General features: G+C 36.3%; 1 protein-coding gene across 2 annotated transcripts in view; it reads left to right on the plus strand.

The window, feature by feature from the left end:
• Nucleotides 1-18,767, plus strand: part of HTT (huntingtin) — a 101,451-nt gene that overhangs the window by 21,545 nt on the left and 61,139 nt on the right. For both annotated transcript variants that reach the window (XM_060778022.2, XM_060778023.2), the window contains 15 exons: nt 968-1,091; nt 1,581-1,696; nt 3,039-3,150; nt 5,126-5,260; nt 6,024-6,182; nt 6,271-6,368; nt 8,757-8,896; nt 10,080-10,143; nt 10,409-10,509; nt 12,052-12,198; nt 14,241-14,361; nt 14,550-14,626; nt 15,198-15,349; nt 16,316-16,518; nt 17,575-17,704. In XM_060778022.2, the coding sequence (XP_060634005.2) occupies nt 968-1,091; nt 1,581-1,696; nt 3,039-3,150; nt 5,126-5,260; nt 6,024-6,182; nt 6,271-6,368; nt 8,757-8,896; nt 10,080-10,143; nt 10,409-10,509; nt 12,052-12,198; nt 14,241-14,361; nt 14,550-14,626; nt 15,198-15,349; nt 16,316-16,518; nt 17,575-17,704 (1,879 nt within the window). The remainder of the gene's footprint in view (nt 1-967; nt 1,092-1,580; nt 1,697-3,038; nt 3,151-5,125; nt 5,261-6,023; nt 6,183-6,270; nt 6,369-8,756; nt 8,897-10,079; nt 10,144-10,408; nt 10,510-12,051; nt 12,199-14,240; nt 14,362-14,549; nt 14,627-15,197; nt 15,350-16,315; nt 16,519-17,574; nt 17,705-18,767) is intronic.

Genomic DNA, 18,767 nt, shown 5'->3' on the forward strand with positions numbered 1-18,767 from the left:
TGAACTGGGGATAATGGGCATTTCTAGCCAACAGCACTTCGGGAAAGGTTAAAGGACATTTTAAAGTTAGACATCGTATCCACAAACCTTGTATCTAAATCCAAACTCCAGGTTGTATTAGATGTTACATTTTTGATCCCCAAACCTCACTCCAGTCAATCCTTCTAGTATGACAAAAATAAAATCTGAATATAGGGTGGTGGGTGACTGGCTTCCTGAGTTTACATATTTTAGCTAATGTCTCATGTTCCGCCCGATCTGAGAAAACCCTATTGCTGGAGCTGAGTTGCTTTCGTAAGAGGTCAACATTCATACCACATATGAATTTTAGCCACATCCACCTTGATTAATGCAAACCAAAAACAATAGTAGTGTGTAAAGCACCTCAGGAATACTGAAGCCTCTCCTGAATAAACTGTCCCCTTGCCCCAGGAAGTGATTGATCTCATTTTCAGTTAGAGATTAAACCATCATCACCAAGTTATTTAATTTACTCAAGTTATCTTTCTAGTCCTCGATGTGCATAGGCAGCAGCAATTCCATGCACGTTTTCCTTACCCTTAAGATTTGAAGTAATGATTTCCTCTGTGCCTGCACCAGTGCACTTATCTGGATCTTTTGCCAGTTGTGTGTGTTTGTCTTTTGGAGAATCTTAGTTGGCTTCTGAGGTTATCATTTTATTTAGCAATTTGGTCCACAGATTTCTGGACTTCAGGAATCACAGTATTAGTTGCCTTTAGATATATTGGATGATTTGCTGGAATACTGCCCCACCCCCGAAAGAATCCCTGTACAGTATTTGTTTTTTTCAGATGCAATCTTTGTTATTTTGTTCCATATTGACCATCAGTGCTATTTTTGTTGTTTCAAAAAAAAAAAACCTCATGTAGAAAAATAATCCTGAATTGAGATTAAATTGTAGTGTTAAGCCAAGTTAATTTTAAAGTGTCTTGTGTATGCAATTTAGATTATAGAAGGTGCTGAAAACCAATACTCTGGAATGCAGATTGGACAGTTGCAAGATGAGGAAGATGAAACAGCCAATGTCCTCCAGGATGAAATGATAATTGATACAAGAAGTTCTTGTCTTGGTATGTTCACAAGTAAAAGGGAGAAATCCATGTGAAAATAGTAGCAGTTGAATTACAGCAATCCTTTCACATACATTGGAATAAGAGACATAGATGCATAGCAAAAGTGAAAAACCACAAATAGAAAATCCCTATTTTTTGTCTGAGAGAACATCTCTAAGAATTTCTAAAACTTCCAGTACTGGTCAATTTCATTGATAACCTAAAGATTCCAGGAGACGTGTTCTCCCTAGAAATCGCTAAGTCTTTATCATGACTGCAGGAAGTTGACCATAGTGCCACGCTGGAGAACATAGGCACAATATTTTAATCAAATACGTGAATTATACAATCTGCAGAAGTTAAAACTGCGATGGTGGCGGGACGATTGTATTTCCCACACTTTTTATGACTAAGTTATTTGAATTTAAATCTAATAAAACAACTTTTTTTGTTCATAAATCTAGTGAAATTGACCATAATCTATGTTTTACTTTTATTTTTACGAAGCCCTTCAGCAATCCCATTTATTAAAAAGCATGGGTCATAGCAGACAGCCTTCTACTAGCAGCATGGATAAATTTTCAACAAAAGAAGAAACAGAGCCTGGTGATCATGAAAATAAAGTAAGACTCTTGCTCTTATTCAATGGTTATTTAGCTAATAACTGATGAACTGCATTGAACATGAAAGGAAGGTAGAGATGTTCAGCTTGTCTAAATTGCACTCTTCACTTAGCTGGTTGGCCCTGATCAATACCATGAAGGCCATAATTTTTCTCTTACAGGAATGGTAACTGAATGTTTTTTTATTTTCCAAGTCATGTATCTCATATAGTATGTTATTGACTTCTATTCAGAGATTGCATTTTTATATCGAAAGCAGTTAAATTGGTTTGGAGAACAGTTTTAAAAAGAGATTAAAGAGCAGTCTTTATCATTCTGGTATGGAGAATAAGATGATTCTTGACTCTGGAGTGGCAAAATTAGCAGTGGACTTTACCTCTTTTCTTCAAGTGAAGGCACCATTGTGACATGCTGAGAGAACAAAATTTACAGTAAGAATATGCCCGTTATCCCCAACAATTTTCAAAAATCTATTTTTTGAATATTATCAGAAAGGAATCATTGAGCATTTTAACATAAATGAGTAATATGTTAGAATGTCCACAATGTACTTAGAAAAGCTGGAGCGGTTGACTTTTTTCAACCCAGGTTTGTCTTAAGGACAGTGTGTGCAACACATAGTATGTGTGATGCATGGTTTCAATTGGAATTTCTGCAGGCCAGATTTCTGTAGTTATCAGATTTGGTGGGGGCTGACAACAGGAGTTTGTAGTTCTGGGAGGATAGTGCAGATCAAAAGAGTTGGTCTGCACCAGGGGTAGGGAACCTTCGGCCCTCCAGGTGTGGTGGACTTCAACTCCCACAATTCCTTGAGGCTCGTGTAAGCCTTTGGGGCGAATGCCGAGCCTCAAGGAATTGTGGGAGTTGAAGTCCACCACACCTGGAGGGCCGAAGGTTCCCTACCCCTGGTCTGCACTGTCTTCCCTTTGACTCTCTTTCTAAATACTAAGAGCCTCCTCCTTCTTAGTGTTTAGAAAGAGTCAAAACCTGGCTCTTGGAGCAGGTGTTTGAAAAATAGAGCAGTGCAGGAATGTTAGTATGGGAAATGTGCAATTTGACTACGGATTGGCCTTTAGACTACTACTCTGGATGATGTGATTCATTGAAATGTATCTTTATTATGTTTAAATGTTTAACTTATGTTTTAACTGATGTTTAAAATACCATGGAGGTGAGATTGTAAGCTGCCTTGAGTCCCCCACAGGGTAGAGAAAGGCAGGAAATAAATAAATAAATAAATGCACACCTCTGTGTTGCAACAGCTGTTCAGGGATCATAGTACATCTTGTAAATTATGTTTTATTACACTGCTATAGTTAAGTTTTTTCTCCTAAAAATACAGCTTTCCAGAATTAAAGGAGACATAGGGTGTTATACTGATGAAAATGCTGCTCCACTTGTTCACTGTGTACGTCTTCTGTCAGCCTCATTTCTGCTTACAGAGGTGAAAGGTGGTAAGTTTAAAGAAAACGTGACATATATTTTAAAAATTAGAAATTGATCTTTTTATGTTCGATTCCCCTTAATCTAATTGACATCTGGTTGATTTGTTTTGTGTTTAAATGTTGATTAAATTTGGAGGCTATTCAAATTCTAAATCGCAAAGAACTTGAATAGATACTTTATCAAAAATAGGAAGAGAGATCTGTGGTCCTGAGTTGGATATCACTGAGAATGTACTTGAGTTTGTAATCTCATAATTTTGGAATGGATTTTGTTGAACTGTTCCTGGAGCTAGACACACAGAGGCAAGGCAAATAGGAAAGACAAACAGGAATGTTTGTGTGGGTGTGGCAGAAGAGACCATTCTCTTGGGGTAAACTTCTCCAGTCCCAGAGAATGATTTGGGAGTATTTGTTGGGAGAGTTTGTTGATCTGAGATTTGGAGTAAGGCTGTTTGTTTGTGTGAGTTCAGTGGAGGCGTGCTTCCTTCTTAGGGTTTTGTTGTTTTGGTGTGAATCACCTGATGTCAGCCTCAGGTCATCTGCCTGAGCAACTGGTCTCAGGAGGGAGGGGCATCTGCATAGAGAAAGTATCATATTTACTCGAGTCTAATGCTCACTTTTTGGGCTAAATTTCATTACCAAAATTAGAATTGCGCACATAAAACCACCTTTGTGAAAAGCCCCAGAAAAACCTGGAACCTCAGAGGTTGGAGAGAAGAGGAGCTCCTTAAGAGGCTGCTCCCAGTGGTGATGCCTAGAGAAGGAGCAGGAGCACCCGGTTGGTGATTCAGTTGCTGCTGCTACTCAACTGCAGATACTGCCTCCTGGGCAGCCCTCAGGGTCTCTCACCCACCCTCTCCCAGGCTCAGTACCATGTGGTTCAAAACTGGCCTCATTCACAAGACCTTCAAAGCATAGTTGGGAATTGTGTAAGGCTGGCAAGTAAGCTATGCTTGCATTGTTGGGCACATTACATTTGAGGTCAAATCCATTTTATGTAATGTGTACCATCAACACTGAGGTGTGCATTACCTTTGATGGTGTAATATACTTGAGTAAATATGGTAATTCACCAGAAGTAGGTCAAAGACTGGTTAGGAGAAGAGCCAACGGTCACTAGCTTTCTGTATAACTACAGCACCAGTTCATGGAGTGAGGTGTATAGGAGCAAGGCAAACAGGTGTGTGTGCATGGGTGTTTGGTAAGAGAAGAACATTTATATCTCTCTATTAGAATAATTACAATAATAATAAAACAGTTTTGTATTCTTTTTCATTTAGTATTCATGATATCTGCAAATATCATTCCCATTATCGCTATTAAATATGTAATAAGAGTTAAGAATCTTTTGTTTTTTGTTTATATATTTGTGATGTTTTATTTTATTTTGTGCATTGGTGGTTGGCATTCTTCAGTTCTCTATTTGTTTATGGTCATATACAGAGGATATAGGAAAGACCTAATGTGTTCTTCTCCCATATAATATATCTTAAGATACTTAGAATAATAATAATAACTTTATTCTTATCGGCCACTCGAAGGGACTTGGGGTAGCTTACAGACAACACAAAGTGCCTAAAAACAAACATAAAAATGAACACAATGTAAAATACAATAAAATAAAGCACATGCACATATAAAAACATCAGTTCAGACTCGAATCAAGCTTCAATCCTTCAATGTCAGTTGAATGTTCTAAAACTTCCATTTAAGGGCAAACATTCTTGATTTTGACCATCCCTAATTCTGACATATGGCCTCTTTATTTGAGATAATTGCTTTATTACATATTTTTTTATCTTAAGTGGATATGTTGTATGTACTTGACACTCTATATATCTTCTTTTACACTTCTGAGATTTTGTTATCTATGTTGAATGTAATGTACTATAACAATTATGAATTAAAAGTGTGTGTATGTTCATATTACAGAATGAATTGAATTGTAGTTTGTTTAAATGTATATTTACTTTCTTTTATTTAGCACTGGTACCAGATAAAGATGTGAGGGTCAGTGTGAAAGCTTTAGCAATAAGTTGTGTGAGTGCAGCCGTCGCTCTCCATCCTGAGGCTTTCTTCAGCAAACTATATAAAATGCCTTCTGAAGCCAGCACAGGTGGTAGGTTGAGCTTTAAATTGTTTTACTACTGTATTTCTTTTGTGAAAGAAATCTGATTTTTCTTTTTGTTTGCTTCCGAAATTATCAGATATTTTATCTAGAAAATTAACTGTCTATTCCACAGGTATAGAGAAAGTTTCAGTATTTCTGTGTTGTCCTTTTTTACAACGCCAAAGGAGCATACTGTGCTCTAATTCTCAGAGGGATATGCGTGAAATATACAGTTATTTACATGAAATAGTTAATATGTCATGAGGGAAGTTCAGGCTTCATGCTATGCATTGTGCCTTGATGTAAGACTGTGTTTTCTATCTGTTTAAGACTGAGAATGGAGTTTTTCAAAGCCCTTTTAGTTTTTCTGGTCCATGCAGTGAAGTATGGGATACTGATACCCTTCTCAGTGTCTTGTAGTGGCAAAGGATTCTCATCTTCTCCTCTAGTATCACAATAGTATAGATGCTCCTCGATAATTTAGGAGGCGCTTGATCTTAAGCCTATGTAATATTTGGAACTGCACATGATAAGTGTTTGGTATGGTTTCAAATTTGGCGGATTTTTTTTTTTAGTTGAAATATCAGGTTAATGAGGTTGGGTTAGTTAGGACACATGAATCTGAAATATATAATCCATGGTTGCTTCAGTGCTTGGTTGTTAGGTCATGTGCATTTAACTTTTGATAAGGTGATTTTATAGGTCCTTTACAAATGTCAAGAGTTAAGACTTACAAACAGGACATAATTATTTCTTTTCTGTCCCCCCCTAGAAGAGGAGTATGTAAAGGATATTATGAATTATATTGATCATGGAGATCCCCAGATTAGAGGAGCAACAGCCATTTTATGTGGAACAATAGTTTATTCCATTCTCACCAAATCTCGCTTTGATGTGGAAAACTGGCTAGCAAGTATAAGAGTTTCAACAGGTAATCGTGGCATTAATCTGTAGGCATTTGAATGTTGTGTCATAATGTTTTTAGCTTTTTCATTGTATTTGATTTCTCTTTTCCCCAGGAAATACATTTTCACTGTTAGATTGTATACTTTTGTTACAAAGAACGCTGAAAGATGAATCTTCAGTTACCTGTAAACTGGCTTGTACAGCTGTCAGGGTAAGCAGAAAGTTCTCTGAAATACTACTACATTTTGAAATGCAGAACAAATATGCATTTGGCAGGTTTGGTAACTCTGTGGTTAGTAGACTGCATTGACCACCTAAGGATACCTTAGAGAGTGGCACCCTAAGAAATGGTGAGGGTTTGGGTTTTTTGCCCCAAAGCCGTTGCTCTCAACATCCCGACAGGGAAATTTCTCTACAGTTTTGGCCTATTTGAGTCATTATAGGGCCAAAAGGATGTTTTTTTCAACAGGAATTGATAAGGAAGTCAACTATATTTTATATTTATCTTTAGTTGTGTAACATTATCAAAAATCCTTTAAAAATCCTACTCATTCCATTGCTAGCTTTATGATAAGTAAAATGTCCTAACCTTTAAGGTGATACTAAATATGTTGGATGTGCTTTGGCTGCACTTAACTGAAAATTTGGGGGCATTGCAAAATTTAGTGGCATTATTCACAAGTAAGAGTATTGGGTATTGATTGGATTCAGTTTTAATACTAATGGTTTATACCTTTATTTGTTAGTTAAAACTTTCTTTTAACTGGACACATGCTCCATTTGAATATGTTCTTATTTTAATTGTGTTTTGTTTGATGGATTGTTTGTTTATTGCCTTAGACCCGTCGCAAACTAGGTTCCTGTGGGAGAAAACCTTGCCAGCACGTCCCTGACGTCATGAGACTCCGCCTCTCGCCCCGCCCCTTTCTCTGCCCCTTTCTCTTTGCCAGCATGGTTTTTCCTTTGCTAGGGCAGCATTGCCAGCGTATTCTCTCAGTTGGCAGAATTCAACTGAGAGAAAATGCAGGCAATGCTGCCCTAGCAAAGGAAAAACCACGCTGGCAAAGAGAAAGGGGCGGAGAAAGGGGCGGGGAGAGAGGCGCAGGCTCATGACATCAGGGACGTGCTGGCAAGGTTTGCTCCCTCAGGAACCTAGTTTGCGGCGGCTCATAGGGGCATTTGGTCCCATGTAAGCCTCCTTGAGTCCCTTTGGGGAGATGATGGCGGGGTATAAAAATAAAGTTATTATTATTGTCAGAGTATTGACGTTTGCCAGCAGAAGGATTGCTAGATCAGCAGACACTGTATTTTCAGAAATCAGGAGTTTGCAGACTTTTAGTTACAACAGAACACTAAGTTTACTAAGTACATCTACACAAGTCTATTCACAGCAGGCATCAGACAGGAACTACAAAGCACAAAACAACAGTTTCTGAACATCTGCTTATCTGACTTCTTGGCTGAGACCAGATCCTCCTATTTCTTCCCAGCCAGGGAACACTTTATCTCATTTCTGTCAAGGTTACTTTTTCTCTGTCTCTCACAGTATTTCTAATACACAATTGAGCAGAATAGAATCCATTTTGAAATACATCCTAATCCATCTTGAATTACATAGAAACACATTGAAAAACACACATGCATAACTAAATAATCCTGACAATTATTATTATTAGTGCATATTTGGAAAGGAAAGTTGTATGTCAGCAAGTAATTGGCTTAAAGGGAGAAAACTAGTACATAAAATAAGTGTAATATGGCAATACAACTCAATCATGTAGTCCCAAAACATGTATCCATTGATAATTTAAACAAGTGGAAATTAAATTATTGCATGGAACAAGTAAGTTCTTTATTATATTGTTGATATAAGTGGATGCCTTTGCAGTGTTTCATTCTATAAGAGAATGCATTGATCCGAAATTGGATAAATATGGTTTATAGCATTATCTGAAAAAATTAGCATACATAGTAAGATTAAAGAAGGGAGAAATAAATCTGTTCAATTTTATAAGGAAAGCATTTATTAGCTATATGTGTGAGAGTAATAACAAATTTAAACTACCCTCAGATCAAGTGAGATTTTGGTTAAATGGCTCAGGGAAGAAACTACTATTATTAAGAAAAGTAGACATAAGAGTAGAGAATAATATATTAGTAAGAAGATTGATAGGGAAGAAGTCTGTAAGCGTGTGTAACCTGGGGAGTGATGGTGGATGGGATAACACAGAATTTCCTATTGTGATTTGCTAATGTATTGTGATATTGCAGATAATGTGGGAAGTTAAAAAAAAATAAAGAAAATGTATAATGAAATAAAAAGACAATGATACAGATGTATCAGCTTCATTCTCTAACCACCCTGAATCCCCTCGGGAAGATAGGATGGGACATGAATAAAGTTTTATTACTTTTATTATTTAGTCTACTGGAATAGGATGAGTGATGTAGATAGTCTCATGTAGAAATAATGCTGCTGTTGTTACATGCCTTCAAGTTGACTTTGAGTAAAAATATTAAGCAAATGCTAGGTTAACAAGCACTAGTATCTCTAAATTACAATATATTGTTTAAAACGAAGTTTCTCTTTATTTTTTAGCATTGCATCATGGCTTTGTGCAGTAGCAGCTATAGTGCCTTGGGTATAAAGCTAATGGTCGATCTCCTTACATTGAGGAATAGTTCTTATTGGCTGGTTAGAACTGAGCTTTTAGAAACTCTTGCTGATATTGATTTTCGGTAAGCATTCTTATTTGAAAAAATTGTTCTCATCATTAAATATGTACTTTTACTTTAAATGTTATAAATGCCCTACCAATATAATGTTTTACTCAAGTTTGACTGATGGACTGATTGATTCTAACAAATAATTGCAGTGTTATGAATAACTTTTCAATAACTTTTAAGCATAGTTTATTTTTATTGCAATTTTCCAGCAAGAGAAACTATATCAGAAATTTTACAGAACAACAGTTACATAAGGAACAGCATTGGACACACAGACCATACAGATTCTATGTAACTACATTGGATTCACAAACAACTTACAATTACATTGCCCAACAAACAAACAAAGGAGAATTACATTTTCACTCAGCATTCACACTACATAAAAACATACATCTATCACCAGGCATACATCACCTTTTCACCATTCTTCCTCCGTGAAGAACATCTCTTAGTCCAGGCCCTGCTTTCCTTGCAGCCTGCCAATGCACAGTTCCAAAATTTCCGTAACTTCTAAAATGCATCCTTTCCCTAATCACAATGCTAAGGACTGGGTCTGTGTTTTCCCTGCGGCAGAAACTGACTTCCCTGCACAAAAACGAACACTCTAAAATAACACTCCTTCCTCTTCTCTTGAAGCATACACCATCTCTTTCAGTAGAGAATGGCGGGTGGACCAGACTCCTATGGTCTGCCACAAATGAGAATTATTAAATTGAGTCTCTTATAGGAATATTCTGCTGATGTAGTAAATAATTGTACTGTTGAAATTATTTTGAGTCTTCACCTGACATAGATGCTTGTCTTCAAGTAGCGAACCATTGTGTTCTGGTTTTAACTTGAAAGAGCATTGTATTTGACTAATGTAAACAGAGATCATTTCCTTTAGAGTTAGTCTGGTCAGCAAATGTTGACAGATGTAAATATTTCTCTTATCACTGTCGCAGTTCTTATCACAGTTTACTAGGCAGGTCAACCATTTCAGTTCTCATTAACAGGGGTTAACTGCAATTCCTGAGTGTAGTCGTTTTCCAGGCCTCAATCTTCAGAATTGTGTCTTCAAAATTATTAAGAGTCATTCATTCATCTTTCATACAATTATATTCAAACCATATATCATATTTCATCATTCATCAAATCTGCACATTATATGTCTTGTGATAACAGTATGGTTGTAATTCTTCTCTCTCTCTAGGCTAATCAGTTTTTTGGAAAGAAGGGCCAACAACTTACACAGAGGTACTCATCATTATACTGGAGTGAGTAATTTTATTCAGTGCTTCCTTTTATACAGAAAGTATTGAATTCTCATTTGTAGCAGGATTTTTATATAATTACAATCAAATACCTAATATGTGTTTTGTGTAAAAGCTTACATGTGGAAGTTGTTTAAAATGGAGTGAAATCTTTTTTCTTGGTGGTTCCTCATTTATCAGCTTGGAGGCGCTGATTGTAACATAATACCTGTAAACAGCTCAACGATAAATTATATTTATTGATCACTCTGTTATCCTATTCCCATAGCTGTTAAAACTTCAGGACCGTGTGCTCAATAATGTAGTTATTTCTCTGCTTGGAGATGAAGACCCCAGAGTGAGGCATGTTGCTGCTGCCACTTTAGTAAGGTATTGGTTAAATTGAAGAATTATAATGAACTAATTTAATAATACTTGCAAAATCATTAATTGTGAGTGTAGAGGGTGTCTATGGCATATATAATGGAGTGAGAGAAACAAATATATACATAAACAGATAAATGCTCACTTTGGGACATAAATGTAAGGAACAGTGTGTCTGGAATGTGGAATTATTATAGTTATGGAGACTGTCAAACATGGCACATTTTGATATTGGAACAGGTCGTGTTTCTAAGACAAAACCTCCATAAAGAGCAATACAATGTGGGCAATTTAAAGCCATCATTAAAAATGCATTAAAATGATTGCATGTAATATTTGCTCTTCATTATGACTTCAGGATTATATGAACACATTTTTAATGCTTTAGAATTACACCATATCACAAAATTTGAATCAGAGTTCAAAAATTGGGAATTATTTTTGGCAGATTGTTTTGTCTTTTTGTAGACAAATGTAGTAACCTGTGAAAATGGAAGCCATTTAAAATCCTTGATAGATTACGTTTGGGGTTGATTGTTTTTACATTCCATAATGGAAGACTCTTGAAAACAACTGCTTGGGAAGCTAGTGATGATGTTACACAGGAAGATTATTCTCCGCTCAAGAAACTCCTAAGAAGGAAACTCATTTATTCTTAAAACTCAGTTTGTTGAAGGAGTGCTCAAGTAGTTGACTCATCTATTCATTTGCCTGTTTTCTTTTAACAGAGAACAGTATCTGAAATATGTTTTGGGACCCATCATACAAAATATAAAAATCACAATCCCCTGGCTGGTGAACAGAATAAGCTTTCTTTTGAAAGTTGCTGTTCAGTGTTTTCTTTCTTTTAACCACCCCCTTTCCCTCTTCTCCATCTGCTTTGCTCCTGGGAGAAGGACAGATTCCTATTACTTGAGCTTTGATCTCACTACTTAGGGAGCACTTTGGAAAGAGATTTGCAGGTTGCCCTCTGCTAAAATCAGTGTGAAAGTGAAAAAAATAGTTGAGAACCTATATTCAGATTCCCACTGAAAGTTTAAAATTGAAAACAGTTTTCTTTAGTGTTTGTTCTCGAAAAGGTTGTAACAATACACTGAAATTAATAATTTATACATCTCAAGAGAAACTAAAACTCAAGGAAATGAATGACCAAAGCTGTCATTGGGAAGAAGCTCCTTTGTGCCTCATAATTCAGGATGACTACAGTTGTGATGCTGATGGGATATGTTAGGGTTTGGAGAAATAATTCAAATGGATCTTTCATGGAATTATTCTATTGATCTCTCATATCACAATAATTGATATATGTATGGCTTACCCTTAACGATCAAGGTTTAAATTTGGATTACAGTATTATAATGTACATCAAAATCTAAAATATTTAAGGTTCACTATGTTGATAAGCCTTTTCAAGCAAAAATGTAGTGGTTACCTGTTGTGTAAATCCAAGTACATTTTGATTTTGAAGACGAGAAACTACATATGATCTAAATTGCATTATTTTATTTTTGAAAGCTACGTGATAACCTTCCTTTCTTTTTATTGCAGGCTTGTTCCAAAGTTATTTTATAATTGTGACCAAGGACAAGCTGATCCTGTTGTGGCAGTAGCAAGGGACCAAAGTAGTGTCTACCTAAAGCTGCTAATGCATGAAACCCAACCTGCTTCTCAGTTTGCAGTAAGCACTATAACCAGGTAAAATTATATTCGTTGGTTCTTTGATTTCTGTGTATTATTGTGTAGTTCCTTTCATTTTGTACACAGTAGCTTTGACCTCTTTAAGTTTATTGTACAAATGATTTCATCGCAAAGGATATTACCATGTGTGCAGGCAGTCCCGAAGTTACAAACACAATAGTTTCTGTATGTTTGTTCTTAAGCTGAATTTGTATGTAAGTCAGAAGAGATACTTTTTAAAGTTTAACTCCAGCCAAAGCTTTGGATAGCAAAGGGAAGGGTTAATACCCCTGTGGTGTTTATTTTTCTCTCTGCGCCCTTGTTCAGAAGATTTCACCTCACTTTCTGTCCCTGTGATTGGATTTTGAAAAATGTGGCTTATTGTGAAATCAAGGATTGGTGAGAATTCTTCAGTGGAGACACCTTTTCCCCATTGATAACTGATTCAGGAATGAATTTACCTTCCTAGGGGCAGATTTCTCTCTCTTTCTGTTGTATCACACCATTTGTAACTATGAGTAATTTGTAACTCAAGGACTGTCTGTATTCAAGGATAAGTCGAGGGTAGGTTTTGTGACCAACATTTCACACGACTATCACATGCTATATGAATATGTCAAGGATTCCAGAATACAGGAAATCTCACAGATGAAGGTCTCCCTTCTCTCTTGCCAGCTTGTGCAGATCCAGTAGGGCCTGGTTGAAAGGCATGTTGCATCAGGGCTCGCGGAAGTTCCCTGCTGGGAAATGGAGGGGAAAATGTGCTTTTTAACATTTTTATTGTGTAGAGTTTTTTTTCCATGTTCTTGATTACCTTTCAAAAATTAAAGATGTTTTGAGTTGCAGACTGAGGCTTGATAATAACTTATATAGTCTTTTACACATTCTGTCTATAACACAAAGAGAGAAGAGGTGAGGACAAAAATAAATGAACAGTCATTGATAGTACCTGTGTCACAGAATTAGATATGTGCTCCCATTTCCATTTTTGAAAAACATTATATGAAAAAGAGACTGAATAAGAAAAACTCCCCACCCCATTGTTTCACCATTGAAAATGGTGTTAACTACTGTCGCAATGACATATAAAGAAGAGCAAATCATGCTGCTCTCATCTATGAGCTACTGAAGCCCACCTGTGTTTTTGTCCTTCCCTGAGTAATTCTTCCTACTTTTCTAGGACTGCATTCATGAAACAGCATTCAAGGGCAAAATTGCACCTATATTTTTAATTTCTTTGGCTGCAAATATTTTTTAATTTTTATTTATTTACAGTATTTATATTCCACCCTTCTCACCCCACAGGGGACTCAGGGCGGATTACAGTGTACACATATATGGCAAACATTCAATGCCAAAGACACACAACAGATATAGACAGACAGTCAGAGTCTATTTAACTTTTCTGGCCACCAGGGAAGCTGTCACTTTCATTGTCCATCTGCGACACTGATGAAGTACTTTCCGCATTCCCCGCATGCTTTTTGCTGGAGTGCTTTGCTGGAGTCTTTTTTTATGACCTCGTAAATTAGTTAAATTAGCCTCCCTGCACATAGGTAGTACCTAATGTTCCTACCTGACAGATGCAACTGTCTTTCGGGTTGCAAAGGTCGACAACAAGCTACACAATTGATCAGAAGCTCACTCCGACCTGGGCTGGCTTCAAACTCGTGACCTTTTGGTCAGAAGTGATCTTAATGCAGCTGACACTCAGCCAGCTGCGCCACAGTCCCAATTTTGAGCTATTTTTAAAATTCAGATATTTGGATTAGTCTTTGGAGGTCTGCAGGGAGGAGAAACCCACATGTGAATCTTCCTCCAATGACTGCATAGATCTCATGGGGTACTCAATTGTCACTCCTTTTCTAGAATAAGATAACATTCTCTAGTGTCTGAACATAGGCAAAGCTCAAATTAGGAACTGGAAAATTCCAAATAATACATGTAAAGGTGAAGATACTGCATCACAAACTACATGCACCTTCCCACCTTCTGAATCTTAGAAAATATTGATTTTGTTCCTATGAAAGTTCATGTATGGATGTTTGCATTTGTTCTAGAACTTACAGAGGATTTAACATACTGCAAAGTCCAACAGATGTGACAGTGGAAAATAATCTTTCTAGAGTTATTTCAGCAGTTTCCCATGCCTTGACAACATCATCAACACGATCTCTAACAGTGAGTTTTCAAATGTATCAATGATTTAAGCTTTTCAAATGTATCAATTTTATATATACATTTACATCCCTCATATAATTCATATGTATCTCAGAGTCTACAATGAAAGCTAAAAGTTAAGAATGTTGTGCAATTTCCATGTTCTTCATATTCTTATTAGTAATGTGTTTTCTCTTTTGGGTTTTCAGTTTGGTTGCTCTGAAGCTTTATGCCTTCTGTCCACATCATTTCCAGTTTGTACCTGGAATGTAGGATGGCACTGTGGGTATGTTTCTTTCTCCTGTATACAAGATTTTAGCAATTTTTTAAAAGCAGGGTATCAAGAATAAGAATTTGTAGCCAGAAAATTCTCATTCTCTGTCATTGGGTAGTGAACTAAAGCTGAAGGTAATTCATCTGGCATTTGGAGAGTGTAACAGACTCAAGAGAGAAATATGTAATACATTCTAGTCTTTTAGGAAGAACCATTTTATCATCATTTTAATCTGCTAATATGAAAGCATAAAGTATGACAGAATTCTTTAATGCTTTTCAGTAGATTGCGGTTAGTGTGAAAGGATTATGCTAGTAGGAAGCCCATACCTGTGTTGTTGTTCTGAACGTAAGACAGCTTCACATGTTAGTCTCAAGGCACCGCATTGTTTAGCATTGTGCAGTAAGCAGGCAAGAGTGCCTATTCTGTGCAGTTTTTAAAATTTGAACGCAATAGTCACCCTCTCTAAATGTTAAAGAAAAAGGCTACTGGATATGTCATTTCTTAACAAGACTTATAGTGTGTTGTGTTGCCAGTTCTACCATTTCTTATGGCAATTTACTATTTATAATTCATCTTCCAGTTTTTACCTGCCAGGTTCTACAGAAGAGTCTCAGAAGAATAGTACCATTGGAATGGCAGGTTTGGTTCTCTCACTTCTTTCATCAGCTTGGCTCCCACTAGACCTGTCAGCCCATCAAGATGCCTTGATACTGGCTGGAAACTTGCTTGCAGGTAAGATAAAAGGCCCTCGGCAGTTTTTTATGTTCATTCCAGAGTTTTATCTTTCACTTGTTTCATGTTCCTTTATTTCTTCTTCTTGTAATATCTCATGTAGATCAGTTAACCTAAAGACTATTAAAAAATTATATTTATTGCTGACTTATAGCAGTGATATTATTAAATTAATGTATTGCACAAGAATCCCACTTAGATTTTAACATATTAATTTCAGCTCCTTTTAGAGAATTTTAGCTGTTAGAGTCCACATCCTTCATATTTGTGTTATTTAGGCCTGAGCAATGCATGGTTCTAAATGGTTCTAAAGTACTTACAAAACTAAAGTTCTGGTGGTGAAAATTTCAGAACTCTAACAAAACTTTCAAAATTTAATTATTATTTCATTGTTGGCGATTTTTATGACAGAACCAATTAGGAACTGCCATTTATAATGAAATTTTGAGAGTTTTGTTAGAGTTTTGAAATTTTCACCACCAGAACTTTAGTTTTGTAAGTACTTTAGAACCATTTAGAACCATGCATTGCCCAGGCCTACAATAGTATGGAAATGGTAATGTTTATATCCTGCTTTTCTCCCTCACGGAGCCCAAAGCGGCTTACAACATATTAAAATCATGTAAACAACAATCCAAATACATCGATATTAAGTATAAAACATCATAAAATAACAATTTAAAACAACAATAATATACATTGTGGCGTAATGTCAGATCATATTTTGGCCCTACTTTGTAGCATTCTTGTTAAAAGTCACCTGTAGTTTGTCAGCTCTTCTTTATTGATTTAGTGAACTTAAACAGCAAGCTTTAAAGGTTATTTTATTTTTTACTGTATTTGTGTAGGCTTGTTGTACCTACAAGGTTTAAATCTTCAGTTCAAGGATTACATCTCCATATGTTTTATTAAAAAATACAGAATTGGTTGGACTTGGTTTGTAACTTCGTTTTGGTGTGATTTCAGCTAGTGCTTCAAAATCTTTGAAAACCCCCTGGACTAATGAGGATGACGCTAATGTTGGTGCTACTAAGCAGGAAGAGCCATGGCCAGCTCTAGCAGACAGAACTATAATTGTTTTGATAGAGCAGATGTTCTCCCATTTGCTGAAGATCATTAATATTTGTGCTCATGTGCTGGATGATGTTGTTCCTGGCCCAACAATAAAGGTATTTTTGTTATATTGCTAACAGTATTTTAAGGCCATTGGTGGCATAAATGTTTTTAGAACCAACTGAAATATTAAGAAGTATCATCCTTCACAGACAAAAGACAGTTCATTTCCAGACACAATTCAAAGTGCTGGTTTAAAGCCTTAATGCAGCAAACATTTCTCATTGGGGACACCCTTTTTAGACCTGCATCATTTTGCGACACAGTAATTCAGTTTTGCTAGCAAACCAGAGGTTAAACCAACCCCTTATAAGAGATATGGACACATACACAAATTGTAATAATGAAATGAATGGGGACACAATGTATCTCATGAAAATCTTTCATTTATATATTTAAAATATATGACTTATAACATAATAACATACATTTCCAAGATTTTTGTGATTCATAAATAACAGTAAGTCAATACTTGAAAGAATAAAAAAAACTGTATAACACTAATAAAATTGCTTGCCATTTTAATAACATGTATGAGGTTAATGATGTCAACACAACTTTTGAATATTTTGTGGAAAATTAGATAAAGATGCTTACATTTTGTCATGAAGCATTTTTTAGCTTCCACATTTCAGTAGTGTTGTTTGTTTCACATAGATTGAAGGGTTTCTCATTACATTCATGCAACACACCTACACATTGCAGCCAACACACTAATATGTTGCAATACTCAGTTGCAAAGCTCTGCCCTAATGGTTTGAATCCAGACCATCTGGAAAACTGCAAAAGCAGAGTTTTAAGATCTGTATGGTATATTTTTCTACTAATCCCATTCCCTTCATAGGCATGTCTAATGAGAACCTTTTACTGATAAGTTTTAATGAATGTTACTTTGAATAGTTTTTAAACACCTGACTTGGATGCTAGAATTTACTTTTTCCCCATTTTCTGTTATGCTAAAATTGGAAGTATTGCTTGTGTATACTCTGGTTGTAATGTTGGCAAGATTCCTGATTATTTACTATTTTTGAAGCATTTTGTTACTGTGGATTGTTTATTGCATTTAGAATATGGCTGATATTTTTCTTTACACATGAGAACTTCTTTTTAAGGCAACGTTACCATCTCTGACAAATCCACCTTCTTTGAGTCCATTGAAAGGACGCAAAGGAAAAGAGAAAGAGATTGCCGAACAAACCTCTGTGCCAATGAGCCCCAAAAAGACAAGTGAAAACAGCCCAGGTAGGAAGGATACAGCTGTTCATTTGCTCAATGAAATTTAATTATTTTTTTTCATTCAAACCTTCAGTAAATTAGAATTTCAAGAAAACTTGTTCTCCAGAACCAATGAAATTCCACCATTATGACCATTGTTCTCATCTGCATACTTGACCATCCTCAGGATTGTGAGCTTAGAGATTTGACAGCCATAGCATAGCTGTCATAGCATAGAAGGGTCAGGTGCTTGTAGGGTATTTTTAGTCTCTGGAAATAACATTTTTCGTTTGATGTTGGTCCCTATGCGAACAGGGGGAAAGCAACATGCACGAAACATATGAAGTTGGCAGTGATGTGAGGAGGAGTGAAAATAATGCAACCTGCCCTGAAAAATGCAAGCAAAAAAGAACTGATGAGAGGAGCTAGGAATTTAGTCTTAAAAGCATCAGCTGAGAAGCATTGTGATTCTTTGCTTAGCTTGATGAGCAGGAGGAGTTAAACTATTCATGGATGGTTTCTTCTCTGCCACAGAGAATAATCAGCAAAACAGACTAATACTAGCCACAAATAGACTATGGTTCCCTTCCTAGTTTTCTCATATGCTAGCAGAAGCAGAATAGCTGCATTTTGCTATGTAGCGTCTGAACAGAAAACTTACTTAACATTCAGCTGCATAGACTGTGTAGTTCAGGGGCCCTCAGACCTTTTAAACAGAGGCCCAGTTCACAATCCCATAGACTGTTGGGGGGACAGATTATAGTTTGAAAATAAATGAATGAATTCCTATGCACACTGCACATTTTAAACCTGCTTTATTGTTCTATGTGTTTTATTTGCTTATTAGTTTTGATTATTTTTATAGTTTGATGGAGTATGTTTTTATTATGTTAATATGTGGCATTGAATTTTTGCTGGAGTCTGTAAGCCGCTTTGAGTCCTCTGCGGGGTGAGAAAGGCGGGGTATAAATGAAGTAAATAATGAAGTAAATAAATTTGTCTTATTCTTCGTGTCCTCCGTAAAATGCGCACCTATGGGTCTTCCTGTGCGCCTGCGCAGCAATCCGGACATTCTAGAGATTTAATGAAT

Source organism: Anolis sagrei, chromosome 5, assembly GCF_037176765.1.
Source record: "Anolis sagrei isolate rAnoSag1 chromosome 5, rAnoSag1.mat, whole genome shotgun sequence".
NCBI classification, from domain to species: domain Eukaryota; kingdom Metazoa; phylum Chordata; class Lepidosauria; order Squamata; family Dactyloidae; genus Anolis; species Anolis sagrei.